This window comes from Phytophthora ramorum (assembly GCF_020800215.1).
Source record: "Phytophthora ramorum isolate Pr-102 chromosome Unknown Phyram_PR-102_s0001, whole genome shotgun sequence".
Classification (NCBI taxonomy): Eukaryota; Oomycota; class Peronosporomycetes; order Peronosporales; family Peronosporaceae; genus Phytophthora; species Phytophthora ramorum.
The window spans coordinates 4,961,433-4,983,351 of record NW_027150647.1 but is presented as its reverse complement, the minus strand read 5'-3'; the positions used below and the strand labels follow the sequence as shown (position 1 = coordinate 4,983,351).

Below are 21,919 nucleotides of genomic sequence, written 5' to 3'. Positions count from 1 at the left end.
ACTTGTGGAGGCCTGGATCGTGTATCGCTGGCGAGCAGCAGAGCAGACGATGGACTTCCTACGCGGCCCCGTGGACGGCATCGCCCAGAGCGAGAACTTCCCTGTCAATGGCTTCCGCCTCATGGTGGCGCTGGCTGGCTGCAGCCTCGTGGCGCCGCTCATCCACCTCGCACCCGGCGAGACTTCCCGTGCGGCTCATTGGCTGCTATTCAAATGATACACTTGGTGCTCACTTTTCTTGTTTGTGACGACTATTTTATGGCAAATAGGTCACTTGTTCAATGTGGCGGCGGGACTATTTGCCGGTGCTTTTGTGTTCGACACGGCCGTGCTGCACACGATTGGCACAGCTGCGGTGGTGTATTTGCTGATGATGGTGGCTCCGAGGTTTGGCGTTTGCTTTTTTTGTTTAACAGAAAATATGTGGAGGAACTAATTATTATTTTTATAGGAAGCTTGTGGGTCGTATTGTGCTGCCGCTGCTGCTGGCGTATCTGGTGGCGATGTGAGTGGCCAATTTCTACAGCTTGTTGCGGTGACTTTGTGGGCTAAATTGTGGTTTTGTGGTTGCAGTCACTACTACCGCGAGTTCCACAGCCCCGACATTGTGTGGGACTCGGCGCAGATGATTCTGACGCTGAAACTCAGCAGCGTCGCCATTAACTACAGTGATGGCGGCCTGCCCAAGGAGAAGAAGACACCCACGATGCTCAAGAACGAGCTGCAGGAAATCCCGGCGTTGATCCCGTACTTTGGTGAGTGATGATGAGTTGGTGGGGAATGTGGTTGATTTCTAGGCGCTGATGCAACTTGTCACGCAGGCTTTATTTTCTTCTTCCCGACGTACCTTGCTGGCCCGGCGTTCGAGTACAAGGATTACATCTTCTGGATGAAGGTGACTTACCATCGAACCTTTTTTGGCGGTATATTCTGTTCTGCTCTGACGAGTCAATGTTTTCCTAGGACATTCGTGTCGCCCCGTTCCTGGTCCACCTTCGCAATTTGTTTGTGATTGTGGTACGTCGTTGCACGCAGGGCAAGTTCATCCTTACCTATCGTCATTACGCCTAACGCTCGTTTGGGTTGACCCTGTAGATCTCGGCAGCGGGTTTCTTTGCTTCGCTGCAATTTCCGGTCGAGGAAATCGACTCACCGGACTTTTTCCCGAAGGCGTCGTGGGCGGTGCGCTGCCTTCGCATGTGCATCCCCGTGGTGCTATTCCGTTTCCGCTTTGTACGTACCTTTTGCAACGAATTTCATGAGCTGGACAGTAGTGGCTGACTGCAAATTGTTACTTGCGCTGCTGCTATCATGATGGACAGTACCTTGCGTGGTCGCTGGCTGAGGCGGCGAGTGCTGCTGCTGGCGTTGGCTACGTGGAGAAAACTGGAAAATGGTACGTAACTTTTCCGGGGATTGTCGGGGTATATCTTCTAATGGTTGTTGTGTGCATTTAATCCACAGGGATGGCATCACGAACAATGACCTCCTGTGCGTCGAGCTCCCAACGAATTTCCGAGTGGCTATCAACAACTGGAACAGGGGTGTTGCGAAATGGATCAACACCTGTAAGCCACCGACTTTCGCGGGAGACTGCCGGTAGTGAGAGCTTGGACTCACAAATTTGTGGTTTTTTGTTCTGTACCAGATATCTACCAGCGTGTGGGTCTGTCCAAGTCGGGAAAGTCTGGCCTCCTGTCGACGATGGCTTCATTCTTTGTCAGCGCTCTGTGGCACGTAAGTACCCTCTCAATAAGATGCTGCATTGCTGTCATAAACGTGGACTCACTGCTGTTGTCGGTGATTGTAGGGTTTGTCGCCGGGCTATTATCTGTTCTTCCTTCTGGGTGGCATCTACATTGAAGTTGGAAAGCGTAAGTACGAGGATTGGCATGCTGCCGATAAATTGCACTGACATGCTTTTGATATATTCGTAGACCTTCGCCGTCGCCTGAGATCGTACTTCCACTACACGGAGGATCGCGGTGCGTACCCGCATGCCATCTTCCTTTCGTACTTCAATGGCACCTCCCACCCGCTGGCGTTCTTCTACGATATCGCTGGTATGTTCTTCACGTGGGTGGCGATGCAGTACGCGGGTGTGGCTTTCGAGATTATGGACGTGCACCGTTGCCTGGCCATTTGGAGCTCGTGGTACTTCCTCCCGCACGTTGTGAGTATCGGGCTGCTGGTGTTCTTCAACCTCTTCCCGCAGCGTCGCCCCTCTTCTGTCGAGAAGAAGAAGCAGTAAGACGATGACCAATTAGCAACGCAACGTTTCGTCAGTCGACGAACTCGCGTGGCGCCAATGTGCTGTCTGCTGCCGATTTTGGTGAATCAATAGATCCATCCTCACACCTCTCTGCTATCTATCTCTATTGATGTTTGCCTTTATTTGGGATTGAGCAGGGGCTGGCAACCAAGGACCTGCCGGAATCAACCGCAGGTGGGTGTTATTTATACTGATCTGAATGGCGGACGGGCACTTGCAGAAGCTGGCCAAGTTTATCAGCAGTTACTGCCTCGACTGGTTTTCGCCTCCGTGGCTGGAGCAGTTGCTGGTCTCGTGTTCGCCTTCGCTGCTACACCCACGTGCACTCCTCTTGTCGGCTCAGCCGTCGTCGATGTCGCGGAGCTAAATATCCGACTGCTTGATTGCTCGAGCTCATCGCAATACTACTGGTGTTTATCGTGCTTTTGATACGTTCAAGAGGCAGGGCGCCGTCGTATGCCGTGGAGCGTTGAAGGTGACTCGTGCTGCCCAAGATGACTGGGATTCGACATCATCGCCAGCGCATGGCCAACCCTCCCAGGAATGGGCGCGCTCTCTGGAGTGCACTCAAGAGGAATTTACCTTCATACGTCGGTCGGAGAAGGCGGATCACTCGTCGCTCATTGAAGCCACATGTATTTATCGACCCGGAAGCGACTGGAAAGAGGATGTGGGATCTACTACTAATCTGCCTTGTGTTATACACCACATTGGTCGTGCCGTACCGCGTATGCTTTCAGGTAGAGGCGACAGGTGGCTTCGCCATCCTCGAGTCTATCATGGATGTGACTTTTTTCATCGACATCGTCCTTAATTTTATCACCGGCCTCCAGTTGCCAACCGGCGAGGTGTCCTATGACTTTCGCTTGATCGTGAAGGCGTATTTGCGTGGCTGGTTCACCGTCGATTTTTTCTCCACTCTCCCGTTCGAGTCTCTCGCTAAACTATTTGGAGTGGGTAACAACGCGCAAGCTGCGCTTCTGTCCGCAAAGTTGCTTCGCGGACTTAAAGTTCTTCGGCTCTTCAAGCTTGCCCGCATTCGTCGTCTGGGCAAGGTTTTTGCCAACCTTGAAGACGCAGTGTACACCAACCAGAGTCTTGTGTCACTCGCTAAGCTGGCGCTCACTATGCTCTTCATAGCACACCTTGTGGCTTGCCTATGGTACGCTGTGGGAAAAGCAGACCCTGAAACATCATGGCTGATTGCTATTTCTCACGACCCAGCGGGTCAGCTTAATGATCCGAGCTCCCTCCAGTATGTTCGATCAGTGTATTGGGCCATTGTCACTATGGTACGACTTTGCTGTTTGTGTATTCATTTTATACGTGAGACTAACCTGTGTTTGGCTGTTGTTGTTATAGACAACGATTGGGTACGGCGACATCGTGGCACACAGCAACAATGAAAGGTTGCTGAATATCGCAGTTATGGCGGTGGGAGTATCCTTCTTTGGTTACGTGATCGGTACGATATCAACTCTCGTAACAAATCTGGACGTTGCAGCGGCGCGGTACGATGAGCGCATGACTGTTGTGAAGGAATATATAATCTCGCGCCGCATGCCAAAGTACATCGGCAATAAGATCCGCTACCATTTCGAGTATTTCTACCAAAATCGCTCCGTGTTTAAGGAGCGTATAATCCTTCAGCGGTTACCATCAGCACTACGCAATGAAATGGTAAGGCGTTGCTTCATGGTATTGCGACCCTAGCGGACTCTAATGAATGAATATTGGTTGTGTAGATCCACCACGTGCACTCGAAGATTGTATCGAGCATCAAATATTTTGTAAAGTGCCCCGAGAGCCTCATCAGCGATATCGTTATGGCAATGCGTCCGTTTGCAATGCTCAAGGACGAGTACGTGTACGTCGAACATGAAATTGCAGCGCACGTATTTTTCGTCATAAAAGGGAAGGTCCAGCTCGTGAAGACAGTGAAGCGTGGAAAAGAGGACATGCGCCTGTCGTCCATGAATATCGGAGACCATTTTGGAGAGGTACGTGGTCACCCAAGCAACGCATATCACAAAACCTAGTACTTATTTATTGTCTCGTTTGTCCATAAAGTTGGAAGTGTACGACCACGACCACGGCAATGGCGTTCGTATCTGCTCCGCTGTTGCAAAGTCTTACAGCGAGTTGACTTTTCTTTCGCGCGATGCAATCCAGAAGATCAGTGGGTGGCCATACGTACTTCCTTTGTTTATTCGCTCTTCGGGCATTTAAACTTACCTCTGTATCTGCACATTTTGCATAGGTATAAATTGGCCAGAAGTCCTGAAGCATTTTCGTGACACAGCAGCAGCCAGCTCGCAGAGCATGCGGAGGCGTGTGGACCCTTCAGTCTTTAGCTCATCCGACAGGCCTGCAGCGCGTGCTCCTGTATTTCACAAAAGTGTGGATATCCCCGAGATGGTGATCAAATCTACCATCTTGAACAGCAAAATTACCCCCAATAAGCCTGCTCGCGTTGCGCCCTTTATGCCAACAAACGAAATTGATACGTTGACAGGACAGTCGAGGCCGCAGCCTATACTAGAGGAGAGCAGTGAACCCGGTGAACAGCCAAGTACCAGCATGGATCAAAGTACTATCTTACACTCCCGAAAATCCGGGACGACAACTGAGCACGAAGATTTTTCTTCGCTCCAGGGTGACCGAGAACGGAACAACCACGCTTGGTCGGCTGCTCCTGAGTCAAGCGAACCACCCTCGATTCAAGCGGTACATCCCCTGACACGACCGTTTACATCCATTGCTCAGGGACGAAAACCTACGTTAGAGGCATTACCAGGCACACCTTCGGCAAAAGCCAGACTTGGGGCCAATGTTGCAGCATTTGACAGTTTGGACTCGTTGGATCCCCGTGAAAGCCAACTTAGCGAATTTGATCCCGACCCCAAGCCCAACGAGGGCGTGAACTCGACAACTGACTCGATCTCCAAGAGCGGTGTCCATGCTGCGAAAGACCAAGTAGCTGAATCACCTGAGCACCGCTATGTTCCTTCAACAGGAACTGGTAGCGTACTGGAGAACATGCCAATACCAGCACAGACGAGCTCAGGCCTACCAGAACTGAGTGACCAGCCAGCATCTCGGGCGGACGACGCACATGAAGACATTATACTTGAAGGGCGTACATCGCTGGCTGGAGCGGCTGACGAAAACGAGCTGCACGACATGATTGTTAAAATCCGAGACTCGCCACTTGAACAGCCGAAGCGCAACTTCCGGTCAGAACGAGTGATGTTACGCGGCACATACTTATTCCACCCTCAGGAACCAACGATCGTATCTTGGCAATTTTTTGTGGGCCTTGGCATTATTTATTCCATTCTCGTCGTTCCTTTTCGTCTGGGCTACGACGTTGATGCGACGGGGGGATGGTATGTGTTCGAGATGATCATCGACGGTTTTTTCCTCACGGATATCGTTCTCAATTTTCGCACTGCCTACTTCGATGACGAACGGAGACTTATCTACGACCCACGGGTGCTTTTCTGGCGATACGCTAAGGGGTGGTTTCTCCTGGATCTTATTTCCACTGTGCCTATCGACGAGCTATTCCAGTAAGTGCTTCCCCGACGAGAAGTGTCGATACGTTTCTAATGTTGACTTGTATTTACAGAGCGGTGGTGGGTACATCAAACCAAACCTTGCATTTGTTCCCCACGAAGCTGTTGAGACTCTTCCGAGTTGCGCGGTTGTTGAAGCTCACCCGTCTTATCAAACTCAGTCGCGTCTTCGGCCGCATTCGCGACACTGTTCAGGTACTAGCGATCTCGACTGCAGAGGATTTATTACATGTACTAACTCAGCATGCTCTCTGCTTCATTGCAGTTGAGTCCGTCCACAGAACGACTTTTTAAGCTACTAGCGATCATGTCCGTGTTCTGTCACTGGAGCGCGTGTATGTTTCACGGCGTGATGGTGGTGAGCGAGAATGCAGGCTATCATAGTTGGTGTGCGGACGCTTTCTTTCCAAATGATCCCCACCTCATTAACTGCGTTGACCTTGTCCCGGTCACTGATCGCTACATCGCTGCAGTCTACTGGGCGTTCACCACGCTTACAACTGTTGGTTACGGTGATGTCAAGCCCAGCATTCACTCGCCCTATGAGTTGGTCGTGGTGATCATCCTTATCGTTGTGAACGCTACTGTCTTTGGTTATATCCTCTCTTCGGTCATGACGCTTATCCAAAACTTAGACCCAAGTGATCGTGAATACCGACTCCTGATGACCGAGATGAAAGACTACCTACGAGACTCGTCTGTCAGTGAGCGCCTCTGCAAAAACGTTAAAATGGTAAGTGTACTTGATATCAAGGTGCTGCCCAACTGCATCGTATACTAACATGATGTCCATCCGTGTTTAGCATTACCAACACTACATCGCCTGCACAAATCTCTTCCCCGAGCAAAAGGTAAGGATTCGATGCATGCCTTTAAGTGGGTCGTTCAATATACTAATGCTTGGCTTTGTAGCTTTTCGACAAGATGGCTCCAAGTCTGCGCTTTGATGTGGCGCGTCTGGTCGCAGTTGAAACTCTGTTTGCGATCCCACTCATTACTGTCATGGAGGATGCCTTCAAGGGCTTCGTCTCATACGCTCTTTTCTTGTTGAAGCCCGTATGCATCCAGCGAGGGGAGACGGTTTGCCGCTGTGGCAGTCCTGGAATCGAGACTTTCTTCTTGGTGGAGGGTGAGTGTGACCTCTTGAACTCAAAGACTGGTGTCGGCCGCATTATCGGCGAGAACTCCGTCTTTGAGCAGTACGCTCTTATGGCGGATCCCGAGGAGCATTACCGGACGATCTCTACCGCTACAGCCATCTCGAGTAAGTGCATCCTGTACTCGCTTACCATTCACGACTTCAAGTACGTAATGTGCCTTTCCTGTTCACTTGATGACTTGCTGCCTGGATTGAGTATAACCTATATCTCCAATTGTTCACCATTTTCTAGGAAACTGGAAAACGTCTCGCCAGCAGTGAGCACATATTTTTTGAGTCAACTGGCGTCGGTGCTGGTCGCCGACGACATGTACTCACTACTACCGAACCAAAAGTGCAACGTCCAGCTTGCGCTTCGCCGAGGCCAGAACTACAGATCCGTGGCGGAGCAGACACATGGAAGAGTAAAACTCAAGGACCTCGGCAGGGTAGCCATGGCGAACCTGTACAAGCGTCGGGGTAGCGAGTGGTCTCCCGATTTGTTGCCCAAGCAGCTGCAGATTCTGGCGGAGAAGGAGCAGGCCTGTGGCGTCACAGTCGTTAATGCCAACGTCAACGCCATTGCCAACCGTCAGTTCGACCACGACTCGGTCTCCACCCAAAACCAAACTCTCGACAGCAACTCGATGCGCGAACAGTCAGCAACTACCATCCCAACTCCATCCCCACTCGACCCAAGTGGTGGCATCGGCGCCAACTTCTACAGCACCAACCAGTCCATTAGTGAAGTCTCCGAAAACTCGCAGCGTACAGCCTCTTTACGAACACACATTGTCCATGCGCTGTAAAACCCAAAAATAATATTCAACCTAATATTTTCACCTTTCCGTTCCCAAATTTCACTTTCCATCTCGAAATATCACCTTTCAGCTTCCCGAAATTTCGCACTTCAGTTCCCGAAAATCGCTGTCATGTCGCTCTCCAGGCGCTTCCTGTCACTGCCACAGGAGCTGGAGGGCACGTCCCTGCCCCCGCAAGTGTCGGGCAAGCGCTGCGGGACCGTGGTGCTCTGTGTGGGCCACATTTTGGAGAGCGCCGTGAGCTCCCGGCCGCTGCCCAGCGTGTCGCTCGTGCGCGTGCGCTGGTGGGGCGAGCAGCAGCCTAGCAGCCTCTTCCGCCCGAGCCTACTGTCTGCTGCACCTGTCGCAGTCGAAGAGCCGCGCACGATTGCTATGAAATACCCCGTGCGGGTGCCGCCCGACCAATTGGTGGCCTATTTCTCCGACATGAAGGACCTGACGCTGGACGTGATCGACCGCGGTTCCAAGAAGAAATTTGGGGAATGTAAGTTGAAATTGGACGTGGAAAGTGACAATAGTGTCCTGACGGCAGAGGAGAAATTGGTGGCGCTGAGGAGGGAAGACGCGCTGTGTGAGATAAAACCCAGTGGAGCAGGACAGGAAAACGAGGTGCTGGGTTATTTGGCCGTGAGCTTTGATGTGCAGTGGGGGGATTTTAAAAAGGAGGATTTTGAGGGAGAATTTTCTGCCTGGAGCTCGGCGTCGTCTGTTTCGTTGCCTTCGAAACGAGAGTGGACGGATTTTGAGGTTGAAAAGGAAGATTCTTCTCCGTTGGATGTGGAAAGTGAGTTGCGATCGGTTGCTGGTGAGGTAAAAATGGGCTTAAAGATGGAGATGGATGAGGTGGTGGAATCTCGAGGATCGAGAGATGATTTCCAGCGCATTCAACGACTTTTGAACAAGGGAAAAGCGCTGAAACAATCGATGGAGAGAGCGGTGAAGGAAAAGGGAGGTCAGGAAGAGGACGCTGGGAAACATATTTACGAAGATCGTGCGATGAAGCAAGTTAGAGACGCGTTGTTACTGACGTCCAGCGAGGAGTTGTCGATCTCTAATGAAAATCGTACATCGCAGATAGTGTCGTTGGGTGGTCGGCCTCAGTTGTATTCGCCGGCACCAATTGTATTCGAAAAGCATCCAACAGGGACCAAGGATCAGAACAATACTACAGCACGAGCGAATGAGGACTTGAATTTCGGCGTTCTCAATGAAGTCAACACATTATCACTAGCGTTTGAATCGCTGGAACTGGAACGAAGTTTCGTTGAAAACCAACTTCGCCAACTCCGAGATTCTTCGTCGGTTTCGAGCCGCTTCAGTCCAATCCAGATCTGTGTTTCGCACAGTGATGTGGCCTCTCTTTTGCATCATAATTCAGGTGGAGCGCCGTTGCCTCAAGTGAATGCCTTCTCGGTGACGACGTCTTTGCGGAAACGTCAATGGCACCTCGAATGCTCCAGTACGATGTTGTTAACCCGACCATCTTCTGCTGTCAATAATGCCAGCACCAATGAAGTACTTACCAACCCCAGCAAGCTCGATGCGACAAAGTGGCTAAAATTCCATGTTCGGTGCGAGAATCAAAGCGATGCGCAACGCAAAAAGCGAAGGCATGAACAGCATCTCTATCCTCGCGCATCGAGGTTTTATGACCTTGAGGGAACTGTAAATGCTTCCACGCTGTTGTCGGTGGCTCAGGGGGCAGAGAAAACGTGGGCAACAACGGTTGAGCTGTTCGTCGTGGAAGGTGACAATCAAAGGGATAGAACTAAGACTAGCAGCAACGCTCGCGAAAGCTCACGAAAGGACAAAGAGTCACGGGCCAAAAAGGCGCTCGGTGTCGGCAGGCTTCACGTTCAGTTTTCATTTTACGACGCGAGTCTCAGTAGCCAAAATTCTGCAAGTGACAGTGCTGGAAACGAGGAGGAAAGTGAATTGCTCTTGTCGTCGATAACCTCGAGCTCGGATGTACTACAGGAATATCAAAACAGGCGATCGGTTCTACCTGAGCACGCTTTATCAGAATCAATGGAAAGAGAAGCACAAGCGAAAGCTCAGTATGATTTGGAAGGCATGAACTCGAGCCTACGCGGTTCTGAATTGTTTCAACTTGGCGTGATGTTTGAAGATATAACAAATGTTACGTTTTTGACGTCGAGCAGTGGATATTCCCAATCGACGATAGAAGAATCGTCTTCGAGGAAGATTGCCTCTGAAGCAATACGTGATGGCAGTGGAAACAAAGCGGACGGGCCGAGCCTGTTGCTTCATTACGCAATACCGTCTCAATTCACGACGCTCTCGGCTGCCTCAATCAAGTTTGAGCGAACGGTCCGGCGTAAGCTGAAATCGTCACACTGGCTGGATTCTGCGTCGTTGCTACAGGCTGAATTCAGTGGACATATCCACGTCTTCCAGTCGTTGCTCGCTGAGGATGCAAGCAAGTATTTTTCGAGTGGTCAACTGGTACGCATATGAGCTGACGTTTTATGTATGACAGAATTGCTAATTATGCGTTGTTCTTGACTTTGAAGATTATCGAAGTCTGGCTACATGCCTCCAAAGAAACTGACCGCACTCTTTTAGGGTTGTCCAAATTGCCACTGAGAAATTTCGCTAAGTTCCTAAGGTTCGTTTGCGTATATAATAAGCTGCCATGCCTCCCGCTCATTGTGAACAATTTGATGTTACTGCTAGACGTGAGGGCTCAGATCTGCATGGATTCAGCGCACAGTCGCTGCCCTTTATTGGTGTGGATGGGCGATTCCCAATTGATAATCCTTTTAACGGCAATCATGCAGGTTACCTCCGAGCTCGGGTGTGTATAGGGACAGCTGAACAGGTATGCTTCCAGTTTTGATGCTAATCGAGGTTTTGCTTTGAAACTAATTTACTGTGTTCACCCTGCCTCCTTTGTCTGAGTCAGCTCCTTACGTTTGCAACAACAATTCGATCATTTGTCAAATTCCAGGCTGTTATACGGGGTGTGCTGTACCGGAAACGATTTGGTCGTTTTCACCCTCTTTCTCGTGATTCACAGTCAACAACGCATTACTTTGATTCATCCGCTGCAATTCCTGTGGGCGACCGGTCAGATACGCAGTCAACTGCCCCCACACTTAACATCGCCGCAATAAGCAGAGGGTTCTCTGTCGATCTAGACGATGGCTGTAGCGGACTTGATGCCGACACTGGGAACCAGCTGGAGTGTGCACCAGCTGATCTCAAGATTGCAGCTGGTGAGCAAAAGAACTGTGAAAGTAACCTCCTTTTGCACAAGATACGATTTGACATCCGCGAATGTTGGCGAGCTGTACTACAACGGGAAAAGCAGTGGCGCGCATATGAAAATGCACCGCATGGTTGGAGGGATGCCCCTCCTCTGGGATGCGAGCTGCAGGGCCAAATCGTGCTAATTGGTGGCAATGGCCATCCAAGCAAGTTGAAAGGGATGCCCTTCGCGCTTTGGTGGGATGCAGCAGACACCAAGTTGAACTCTTGTTTTGTGCATGCATTTCAAAAAAAGGAGGTCTGTCTTGATGAAGCGCGTGCAGATCTTCCTTTGGTGGGTCCTCAAAGTCAAGTATTATTTGCCTTGCGTGTAGAAAACGGATTTTTTGGAACGCAGTCGCGTCTAACGATCAGTGGTGAGGCGCGATTTAATCTGAATACAGCTTTGGGCGGAGGAGAAACGAATCACGAAAGCGCTACACAACGTAGCCGAGTGGAAGACAGAATTGTTCTGGATGTTCCTATTAAATGGGATTGTGAGAATAGTGAAGATCAAATGCTTCCAAGCGTGCTTCCGTTGAAGATATCTTACCAAATCTCACCGGCTTCGCTTGTTAGCAGAAAACCGCAAAATGGTGGTGAAGTGATGGACTCCAGGAATGGATTTTCTGATGATAGTTTCTTCGTGGAGCCCCACCGTGAGAGTGGTGCCACTACCTCATACGGCAAATTATTGCAGCCAGCAAGTATTGCCATTTCGTTTAGGCTCCTAGCTCTGGCAAACTTTGCGCACTTACTGACCGAGAATGGACACCGAAAATGGAGCAATGATTCGGAAGCTACAAGAACAGCGTCTCATCTTAGTGAGATTTTGAGGAAAAACAATGACTTTCACTCAGTGCTTCTTGAAGTCACGCTGTGTTTGGGGAGTGAACTTCATGAACAAGAAGGAACACTGCTAGAGCGCGAGAAGGGCATTCAGGATTTGGGCGAACGTGTTTTTGAAGAGGGTGGTAAATGGTACAAGCGTTGGCGCTCATCACAATTTCCTGTTCGAATGAGCGATAGCATGGCTAACTTTGACAAGCTGTCATCCGAACTAGCTATGCAAGCGCACATGGTCTTAACCCCGGAAGTGGTAACTAACTTACAAGAGGCGTGTGCTAACGTGATGGTGCTTTTGTGGTGCGATACATGCAATGTACCTCATGAGATTGGAAGTTCAGAGGTGCCGATGGCTTCAGTTCTTTATCGTGCCCAGGGTGTTCGAGGCATGTTTCCGATTCGTGTAGGAACAGGTACAACTATTGCTGTCTCTATCATACTAGTATGCTACATTTACTAATTTCTTTTATCTTTGCATTCCAGAACTATCTGCAGCTCGAGTTGGTGTCCATTGTTTTGTAGATCACAGTCTTCTTGATTCGCCTCGAGACATTTCGAACGATGGTTCAGCAGCTACCGACGGTAATTCACGACTTTGTGATATTCAACTGAAACCCGATCGTGGATTTGTGCGGCCACTACTGCCGCTGATGTCTCCCACCAGTCCAGAGGAGGTTTCACAGAACGAAATGATTTTTTTGAATCCTTTCCTGAAAAAGGCGTGTGAGGTAAGTCTATTCGTCCCGTTGCGCTCGAAATCGACTCAATCGAAGCCTAACAACTTCGTCACTTTTACAGGTATGGATTGAAGAAGGACGGAACATTGTGGCGAATGAAGGCGAGGCCGAACATTATGCCTACTCTAACGCTGTTCTACGCGTGTACGCTACAGTCCAAGTACAATCTGGCGAATTGAAACAACATGATCCAGATCCAAATTGGGACGCTGTAAAGAAAACAGAAGTGAAGGTTGGGGCGTGCCCTCAGTGGAATTATCGGGATATTCTTGATGCGGACGATGTTGACTGGCAAAAGTTGTCACTGGAAGTGTCAGTTTGGCAAAACAACGACGAGTTACGAAATGATTCCTCAACCCTCACTGATCACGAACTGGTCACAAGAGTGAAGCCAAATCCTCACCCTCGCAGTAAAGATATTTTTGTTGGAAAAGTGCAAGTGGATTTGAGCCTTTTCTCGCGTGGTTGGCGCGATATTAATGGTTGGTACCACTTACTTGACAGCCAGCACAAAACCCGGGGGCAAGTTAAGGTCCATGTAAAAAATATTATGGCGGAAGAAACGTTGACTGATACTGCACTTGCCAACACTGACGATGATCCGCTATGGAGCACTAGCAAATGCTCGACAAATGGAGTTTGTGAGATGGACGCGGCATCAATCACCAAGGATGAATTTGTGTCACCGCAGCTCTCACTGGGAAATGCTGTTCTAGCTGCATACCAGGCATCTGAGGAGATGCACACTCGGTTAAAGAGCTTACAGATATCAGAGGAGGGTATCTCTTCGCAAAATCAAGGCGCTATTAGTGAGTCCCTCGTCGCGAGGGATGATCTTCAACACATGTCGAGTGCTGAGAAGGACAGTTCGACGCCTTCCAACTCTGGCTCAGAGCTACAGGAATCGATGGGTGATCGAGATACCGAAGTTGAGGAGGCTATGTCAAACTTAGTGGACGGTGAGCTGGCCGTTGATGAGCGGGATTCGGATGATGATATAAGATCTGAAAACCATTCGTACACAACGTCTGGTTTCCTTGCGAAGGGGATTGATGAATTGGACGATGATAACCTTGGTTCTGACGAAGGAGATTCAGACAGTGATTCATTGGAGATCACTGTTGACTGTTTTAAGCCAATCACTCTAGCTTCATTTGGCATCGATGAACTGGAGTTGTCACCTCTTACTGAAGGCGATACATCGTTGGACGAACACATGCACGACACCGACATCGAGGCTGTTGACGTTTTGCATCGATCTTTCGATGGAGGGTCGAAAGTAAAAGGAGTGGAATGTGAAGATGATGGTTTCTCAGCAAACGATGTCAATGATGAACAATCCGTTCATGACGAACCGCTAAGCACACAAGCGTCGCCTTCATTTGCGAGGAAATCGATTGAGGATAAAGCAGTCGGCAGCACGATGGAGTCTCCTTCTGTAAATATCGGGGTCGATGTAAATAAGCTGGAGCTCAAAGAGGCTCCACGTACCAATGATACTTCACTTGGTTCGCGTGTGAGCAATTTGAAACCAGAAGTTGTTGTTGATAAAGATGCGAACGGAGGGCAGCCTGAGAGCGATACTTCCAATTACTCTGGTAAACAAACCGTTCAATATGCCGATAAAGCTGTTCAGGTCGACCTCCTTGAGCTGGAGATCCCGGACGTGATACCGTCTCCTACTCAGATCGGGCGAAGTATCGATTCGAAGCTTGACGGTGACAGCGATATTGGACACAGTGACGCCGAAGGAATTGATTTGAGTTGTGAGAAGAACTCAACAGCTGATGTGGGTTGTGATGCGATGGAGAGTGCGGATATGTTTTGCTCTAGTGAGGATAATTGCGAATCGGAGAGTGAGGCATCCGAAGTCTCTACCACCATTGACCTGGAAATGAAAAGAGAGGCGGATCATGAAGTTTTGGAGGCAATTACAACGGGTAGTAAAGTTGGCATCCTCGGTGCCCCCAACGAACAGACTGCAGCTCACAGCCCGTTTAGCAGTGCCGAGTGTACCAATTCAGAGCAGGGGTGCGGTCAAGGTATTATCCAGCGCCAAAAGCACGCCGATGCAGCGCCATCTGACCTGAAAAGTGAAAAGCTGGAGTTGGTTTACGAAATGCTGCGTGAAATGCGCGATTCCTATTTCGCAAAGCCATTGTCAGATCCAGTCCGAGATGCTGGGTATCGTGAGGTTTCGACGAATGAAAGCAAGGAGGTAGCAACCAAGGAGGTGAACGATGTACGCTGTAGATGCCCCAGTCCTGATCGTTCTAAGGAATTCACTCCATCCTCTCTGAAAGACCTGCTATCTGTAGCTAAGGGTCCGATCTCGCCCCAGGCACGAAATTTGGCTTGCGACGACAGCGTAACAAGAGTGCCACTTGGTGACGAGATTCACAAAGGATATGTGGATAACACGAAAAAAGTCCTACCAAAGTTGCACTTAGTCGAGAGACAAATGCAAGGAAAGAGGACTCGGCTTGATGACACCAAGTCAGCAACTATATTGCGCGGATCGCTGTATAATGCTGGAGAAAGGAAGCAGTTCCATGACACTCAGGCCACACTAGTGTCGTCATCTGACATGTGGATAACCAAGCAACGTAAATGCCTGCATAGCGTCGTGAAAAAGGAGGAGCACTCCTCTGCTCGTTCGCTTTTTGCGCACGACTCGGAGACGGAACGAATTGCTCGAATCATGCAAGGAAGCATGAACTATTGGATGAAAGAGGATAGCAGCTCAAGCTGTGACGACGAGGTCAGCGCCAATGAGGATACGTCTGACGATGATTGCTACTTTTGAGTGAAGTTTACTTTCTGGGTTTCGCTTTTCGGGATCCTCCCCGTCTGAGCTTCTCATAGAACGAAGCCTTCGGTTGTTGATCTTCCGCTGTGGCTAGATCCATATCCTCGGTACGCTCGCTGATATCTTCAATACTACTAGAAGTCGACGACCGCATCACGCTCGCTTGCTCGTTGTGCCCGAAGGATACTGGCATAGCCGCGATACCCATCTCTGGAACCACTTTACCGCTACGCATTCTTTCCATGAGTGACGTCCGCTCCATGCATTCACGATGAACCGTTTGCTGGAGCAGCGCAATTTCCTGGCGGAAACACACAACATGTAAACATGAGACTCGTTCACGTCTGACCGCCACAGACGAACCCACGTACCCGATCTTTTTGTTTAAGCGTCTGTCGAAGTTGGTCGATAATCCTTTCGGTGCCGTGAGATTCCTGGTTGGTGGATTCTTCTCGAGATGGTTTTCTGCCATCATTTTGTTTGGTTTGCCAAGCGACCTGTGGTTCTGAAGCTGGAGTTGGCTGTTCTCGCCGGTGTTCCATTTGAGCCTGTACATTCTGCAATTGTTGTTGAAGGTCTGCGTTTTCATCCTGGAGGTGTTTACGCCTCTGTTCTTCTTCGTGTCGAGAATTTCCAGCTTCGTGCAGGGCACTTGCCAATTTTTTCTCCAAGACAGCGCGTGTAGCTTCTGCTTCCCCCACCATTTTTTGCTGTAGGAGCATGAACACGTTGTGTCAGTGAACTGTAAAGCTGCACATATACATCAGACAGGCTTCTGACCTTGTCATGTTCACTTGAAGCGAGTCTTGCTTTCCATTCCTGGAGAATGCTTTCGAAATTGGTACACTTGCGTTTGGCCTCCTGCCATTCAAACATCATATGTTGTAGATCAATCAACGCAGCAGGCACTACTGGAAAAGTGAAAATTGTACCTCACGTTCGCTGGCATTTTGCAGAGCCCGATCCTTCCACTCGTTTGCTCTACGCTCTGCATCTTGAAGCTGTGCAAGCAAACTGACTCAGTGGGGCATTCATCCGCTCGATTCTCATCTGTAAACCCAACCAACCCTTTCGTTTATCGCCCCTATCGCCTGCCGAGACGCTTCTTCACTTCGTGTCTGGAGCTCTGTCGTCTCTTTCTGGAGATACTCCTGATAATTATTCTGACTTGTCTTCAGTTCTTCGATAGCTCGCGCGTGGTCCCGTTGGAGACGGCCGATTTCAATCCCATGCTCGCCGCGCAACGTCTCCAAATCACGGACATAGTCTCCCTTCACCTTTTCTGTGGATGACGTACTCACGCTTAGCTGACCCCGTAACTGGTCCATTCGAAGACGCAGAGCCTTGAGTTCGTCTTCATACTTGTATTTATCATCTTTGAATCGCCCGTTTTCAGAAAGCAGTTGAGCTCGACCCTTCTCGAGGGTTTGCAGCTGATGCTTGAGTTGAATGACCTCGCTGTTGGATTGGGAATTTGACTTGCGTTCTGCGTCACTTGCAGTCACGACACGAGCGAGTTCTTCTCGAATCGCAGTTAGCTGCACTTCTAATTGCCGTGCAGTAGTTGCCTCCTGCTCGACGCGCTCGCTTGTGGCTAGAAGCTTCTGCTTCAAAACATCGCGCTCGGTAACCAGTTGCCGCTCAGCCACTGCCCAGTGGGTTTGGCTCTCTACAAACCTGGACTCGAGCTCTCGAATACGCTGCTGGTCTTGCTCCTGCTGTTCCTTGAACGAAGCCTCCTGTGATTCCGACATCAGCTTGCAGCTCTCCGCTTGACTCGACGCGTGCAATACCTCGTCCCGCAACTTCTGCTCCACAAGCGAGTGCGCTAGCTTCAGCTCTTCTTCGCTGCGCTTGGAGAGTATCTGCAGCTCTCTAGAGGCGTCTCCAGAGACCAACAATTCTTTCTGAACTTGCTCTAGTAGCTCTAACGCCGCTTGCCTCTCACTGCGATGCATCTCATTCTGTTCTGCGAGCTGCCGAATGCTGGTACTGCAAGTCGCTGCCTGCTGAACAAAATCGTCCTTCAACTCGGTTACCTGCTGGCGCAGATCTCTTGCCACGGAGCGTTCACGCTCCATAAACCGCACGAATTCCTGTTCATCAAAGTCCACTGTAAGCTGGTTACAGTGAGCAGGAAATACTACGATAGCAAGGACGAACTCGGAATGTTTTTTTGTACTGCTTCACTGTGGTCTGCAGTGTCTGCACTTCGGCAAACACAAAGTAGCTGACGCCACAAAACGTGCAGGCCGTGTCCTCCGCTGGCATTTGCTGGATCTCATCGGGCAATGCACGCGCTGGAGCTGTATACAATTCCTCCAGCGTAGGATCACGAAGCCGAGGCAACGCCGCCATGGTGCGTTCTTTGGATTGGTACTCAATGGGTCGCGGCGGTTGAACAGGAGCAAATTTGGGGTTTCGTTATTGCAGTCATTTGGGTCGAACGCAAACGTCGAAGAAGGTGAAAGTTGAGATGGGGAGACGCTGCTGCTTGTGGGTTCTCGAAAGAGATGTGGGAAAAGAGGACTGAAGGCAACTAGTGGTGAACTGCACTGGATCAAAGACTGAAGTAAGTAAGGTGTGCGATCGATCTTAGTGTAAGAGTTGAGGCCCCGTGAATCTTTAGGCCACAGCATGGTGAAAGTAACATGTTGCGAAGGGTACGGACTCGACTTTAGTGACGTAGAACGTATTCAACCCCTCCTCTCACCCGTGTAGGAAGCGGCGTCAATACAACAACCATTGTGCCCCAAAAGTGAGTAAAATGATTGCTTTGCACAGTCCAACCCACTTTCCAATCGACAGCTCCTGCTCTAACGCGCTGGCCGGTGGAGCCTTCGTCTAGATACGTATCACCTCAAAACGACTTTCCCGCAATTCTTTGGAAAGCGTGTAGGCCTGCGAGCTGAAACGTGCCCGTGCACTTATTGCTAGCAATGACTGTTAATGGCGCATGGCTACGACTTGACGTTGCCTGCTCAAAGGCTCAGTGTTCGAGGTATGGCTGCGATCATTGCTTGTAGCGTACTGAATGTGGACTTGAGTTTTCGTTCATTATACCAACCGTGGTAGGAGTACCGTGTACGACGATATGTTGCGTCATCAGGCGTATCTTTGTGTCAGAAACGTAGCTATTCTGTTTTTTCCAAAGTGAGGCAACTATTCAAAGAAGATACCAAGGACAATTGAGAATCTCAACTAGAGATGGGGGTGACGCTGCTGTTTGCTCATGCTTGCGGGTTCTCAAAAGAGATGTGGGAGCCCGTAATGCGTCGGCTAAGAGAGTCCGAGGTCGTTCAACGTGTGGAGACGGAGTTTGTGAGCTTTGACTTTCCCTATCACGGAACTCGGAGCGATGTCGAGCTAGCGGAGACTTTGAAAGTGGATGCGAGGAACCCGAAAGCTCCATGGGTGAAAGGGGAGTGTGATGATTGCAAGAGTTGGTACGTGATGGCGATGGAGAAGTTGGGCCACGTGGTGAGGAAGAAGAAGCCGACGGACGTTTTGATTGGAGTCGGGTTCTCCATGGGCTCGGGAGCGCTGTGGACGGTTGAAATCGTGAACCCTGGCACGTTTGACGCGTTGATTCTGATCGAGCCGACGCTGGACACCAACTCCCCGATGACGGAAGCAGTGCGATCTTACCTCGTCGCGTCAACGCTCCGGCGTCCGTCTTCGTGGTTGGTTTGCGATCTTTGCCAGTTTTGTGTGCTTGTGAGAAGTACTAACTTGCCGTGGTGTGCTGCATCTGTAGGCCGTCCCGAGCTGTAGCTGAAGAATACTTTACGACACATCAGGCATTTGCTGCGTGGGATGACGAAGCATTGGCTGCGCATTTGAGCGGTGCTCTCGTGGAGAAGGCTGATGGCTCCGTCTCACTTGCATGCGACCCTCGGCTGGAAGCCTCAATGTACTCGATGGAGGCGCTTGACTTCTCCGACATGGAGCTACAACAGCCCAAGTGCCCGATCCGCTTCCATTGGTGCAGCGAGTCCACAATGTGTTTCGAGAAGATGCTCAAGGCCGTCGAGGCCAAGTGTCCGCACATTTACACTGTGCGCGAGGGGATGAAAGGCCTCGGACACTTGGTCGTGATGGAAAATCCAGCCCTGACGGCTGCGAATATCGCCGCGGAACTGGAACAGCTCCCCCCGTTCGCGTCCAAGATCATTTCAAAGGCGAATTTGTAGGTAAATGTGGCGATGCGAACTACAGTGACATTTTAGTCATTTTTCGCGAAGGCAAGTTGAAGCTCTAATCCACTCAAATAGAGGACCGCACATTTTGTTCACGTCAGCAATTCGCATTCGCTATCTCCATGCCCTCGACCCCAGCAGCTACGTTCCTGTTCGCCCATGGCGGAGGCTTCTGCAAGCAGATCTGGGACCCAATCATCCGCCGACTCAAGGTCTCGCCCTTGGTGCAGCAGGTTGCTGCAGATTTCGTGACCTTCGACTTCCCGTACCACGGAACCAAACGCGACGAGTCTGTTGCGCCCAAACTCGAGGTCGAGGACACGAAAAGCCCGCGCGTGTGGCATCCGGCGCAAAATCTGCTGCCTACAACGACCGCAGAAGTGCAGCATCAAGTGCACTTATTGCGGAAGAAACATGACGCTCAGGGGTCGAGACCGGCGCTCATTGGCGTCGGCCACTCGATGGGGGCGGGGGCTCTCTGGAACGCGGAGGTGAAGGACCCGGGGACCTTTGACGCCCTCATTATGTTCGAGCCTGTGTACGGACTCGAGGACGGTGAGATGGGGGACAAGGTCACGAGCTTCCTGGTGTCTGTGACGCTGCAAAGGGAGTCGACGTGGTCGTCCAGGAAGCAGGCGGAGGAGTATTTCGCGACTCTAAAGAACTTCAGTTCGTGGGACCGAGAGTCCCTCGCTGCATATGTGGAGGGCGCTCTCGTCGAGGATGAAGCGACGGGGAAGACGGTGTTGGCCTGCCACCCGCAGATCGAGGCGTCGTTGTATTGCCACGACATCCTTCACTTTTCGGACGACGAACTGAAACGACCCAAGTGCAGCGTTCGCTTCCACAGAGGAGAGCGCTCGAACATGTTCTTTACGCCGTACTTTGAAGCTGCAGTGAACAAGTGCCCCGACATCTATTCGATTGGTGCACCCATGGAGAAATGCTCTCACTTGCTGGTGCTTGAAGATCCGACCACGACTGCCAACAAGATTTTGAGTGATCTGGCGAAGACGGCACCATTCCGGCAGGCCCCAGCAAGCCGCATCTAACTCGAGAAGGCAATAACATGGACTGTCCTATCGAGCAGTACACTTGCCAATTCTTTTTGCTTTGTTGTTGTGAATGGTTTACGCGTACAAAATGAGGAAATCTTCGCTTCACCCGCCTACAGTCGCGAATGTGGCAGCGCTTCATCACCAGGAAAGAGACCCATTAGGTCTTCCAGCACCACGTTGGCACATTGAGCTGGGTTCTCCATCACCAACGCATGCGAAAGACCAGGCATCAATGGACGCGTTCGGTAAATCTCGGGAAACTTTGCCGCCATTTCCCCGAACGCTTTTCCGTTGTGGATCTTGGATCGGCCGCCCCCATGGAAGGTAATGAGGCAGCGAGGGCGTTGCTGGAGCTCATCGGTAAGGTGCAACGGTGTGTGGCAGTAGAGTGAGGCTTCGATCAACGGGTGACACGCCAACACAACCGAACCATCTTCTTCGTCGATAAGACCACCACGAAGATAACCAGCAAGAGCTTCACGATCCCATCGAGCAAAGTTCCGGAGCTTGTAGAAGTGATCTTCCGCTGCCAGTCGCGTAGGCCTAGCAAGGATCAGAACATACTCACTTAATAGATCACTCACGAAGCACAACCTACAACATACCACTTAGCTTCACGTTGCAGTGCCAACGCCACCAAAAAGTCAACGGTGAAGTCGTTTTCCGGTTTGCGGATCCCGTAGCCAGGCTCGAACAGGCTAAGGGCAGCAAAGGTGCCAGGGTGCATGACCTCCGTCTTCCAGAGCGCCATGGCCCCCATGGAGTGACCAACGCCGATCAACGGCGTCTGGTCACTCTGGCCTTGAGCTCTTTGGTTCGCTCGAATCTGCTGCACTTGCTGCCAAACTTGTTGCGGCGCCCACGCCGTAATGTCCTTGGCCGGGTGGCTCACACGCGGCTTGTCCGGGTTACTGCGATCCACTTGGGGAGCCACCGAGTGGTCATAGTTACTGCCGTGCCAGTTGAAGTCGAACGTCACGAACTCGGCGCCAGCGAGTTGCGGTGCGCCTTTCAGCCGCCGCACGATGGGGTCCCAGCAGTTCTTACAGAAGCCACCGCCGTGCACGAACAGCAGCGTCGCTGCCGGTGCTCGAGTCATCTTTGGATGCAAATTGGTAACTGAGCTGTTGCGCCTTCAAGTTGGGTGACGTCAACCACGCCACGAGTATGACACGCTGCGTGGACTCGACG

At 50.7% G+C, this 21,919-nt stretch overlaps 7 protein-coding genes across 7 annotated transcripts; 5 read left to right on the top strand and 2 right to left on the bottom strand.

The window, feature by feature from the left end:
- Positions 1 to 49: 49 nt before the first annotated feature.
- Positions 50 to 2,251, top strand: KRP23_1268 (Lysophospholipid acyltransferase; the record flags this gene model as incomplete). The annotated part of the gene is made up of 12 exons (XM_067883193.1): positions 50 to 188; positions 270 to 387; positions 452 to 505; positions 574 to 755; positions 822 to 895; positions 964 to 1,017; positions 1,096 to 1,233; positions 1,323 to 1,396; positions 1,465 to 1,568; positions 1,649 to 1,737; positions 1,811 to 1,874; positions 1,938 to 2,251. The coding sequence occupies 12 exons, from the start codon at positions 50 to 52 to the stop codon at positions 2,249 to 2,251; spliced, it is 1,404 nt and encodes a 467-aa protein (XP_067751840.1).
- An 800-nt stretch (positions 2,252 to 3,051) lies between these two features.
- KRP23_1267 (Potassium voltage-gated channel subfamily H member 7) lies at positions 3,052 to 7,797 on the top strand (the record flags this gene model as incomplete). The annotated part of the gene is made up of 10 exons (XM_067883182.1): positions 3,052 to 3,564; positions 3,635 to 3,952; positions 4,018 to 4,272; positions 4,343 to 4,451; positions 4,533 to 5,844; positions 5,904 to 6,045; positions 6,116 to 6,583; positions 6,654 to 6,701; positions 6,763 to 7,154; positions 7,242 to 7,797. The coding sequence occupies 10 exons, from the start codon at positions 3,052 to 3,054 to the stop codon at positions 7,795 to 7,797; spliced, it is 4,113 nt and encodes a 1,370-aa protein (XP_067751839.1).
- Positions 7,798 to 7,920: 123 nt separating this feature from the next.
- Positions 7,921 to 15,468, top strand: KRP23_1266 (C2 domain-containing protein 3; the record flags this gene model as incomplete). The annotated part of the gene is made up of 9 exons (XM_067883171.1): positions 7,921 to 9,222; positions 10,195 to 10,275; positions 10,344 to 10,438; positions 10,507 to 10,651; positions 10,736 to 11,048; positions 12,003 to 12,338; positions 12,409 to 12,653; positions 12,724 to 12,822; positions 13,798 to 15,468. The coding sequence occupies 9 exons, from the start codon at positions 7,921 to 7,923 to the stop codon at positions 15,466 to 15,468; spliced, it is 4,287 nt and encodes a 1,428-aa protein (XP_067751838.1).
- A 7-nt stretch (positions 15,469 to 15,475) lies between these two features.
- KRP23_1265 (uncharacterized protein) lies at positions 15,476 to 17,742 on the bottom strand (the record flags this gene model as incomplete). Its single annotated transcript, XM_067883160.1, has 6 exons — positions 15,476 to 15,772; positions 15,843 to 16,181; positions 16,252 to 16,332; positions 16,404 to 16,472; positions 16,539 to 17,567; positions 17,635 to 17,742. 6 exons carry the CDS (start codon positions 17,740 to 17,742, stop codon positions 15,476 to 15,478), a joined length of 1,923 nt encoding a protein of 640 aa, XP_067751837.1.
- Positions 17,743 to 18,678: 936 nt separating this feature from the next.
- On the top strand, positions 18,679 to 19,664 carry KRP23_1264 (Abhydrolase domain-containing protein AKT2; the record flags this gene model as incomplete). The annotated part of the gene is made up of 2 exons (XM_067883149.1): positions 18,679 to 19,154; positions 19,229 to 19,664. The coding sequence occupies 2 exons, from the start codon at positions 18,679 to 18,681 to the stop codon at positions 19,662 to 19,664; spliced, it is 912 nt and encodes a 303-aa protein (XP_067751836.1).
- Positions 19,665 to 19,792: 128 nt separating this feature from the next.
- Positions 19,793 to 20,722, top strand: KRP23_1263 (uncharacterized protein; the record flags this gene model as incomplete). Its single annotated transcript, XM_067883138.1, has 1 exon — positions 19,793 to 20,722. The coding sequence occupies one exon, from the start codon at positions 19,793 to 19,795 to the stop codon at positions 20,720 to 20,722; it is 930 nt and encodes a 309-aa protein (XP_067751835.1).
- A 116-nt stretch (positions 20,723 to 20,838) lies between these two features.
- KRP23_1262 (Abhydrolase domain-containing protein ACTT2-1) lies at positions 20,839 to 21,827 on the bottom strand (the record flags this gene model as incomplete). The annotated part of the gene is made up of 2 exons (XM_067883127.1): positions 20,839 to 21,271; positions 21,334 to 21,827. 2 exons carry the CDS (start codon positions 21,825 to 21,827, stop codon positions 20,839 to 20,841), a joined length of 927 nt encoding a protein of 308 aa, XP_067751834.1.
- Between the last annotated feature and the right edge of the window lie 92 nt (positions 21,828 to 21,919).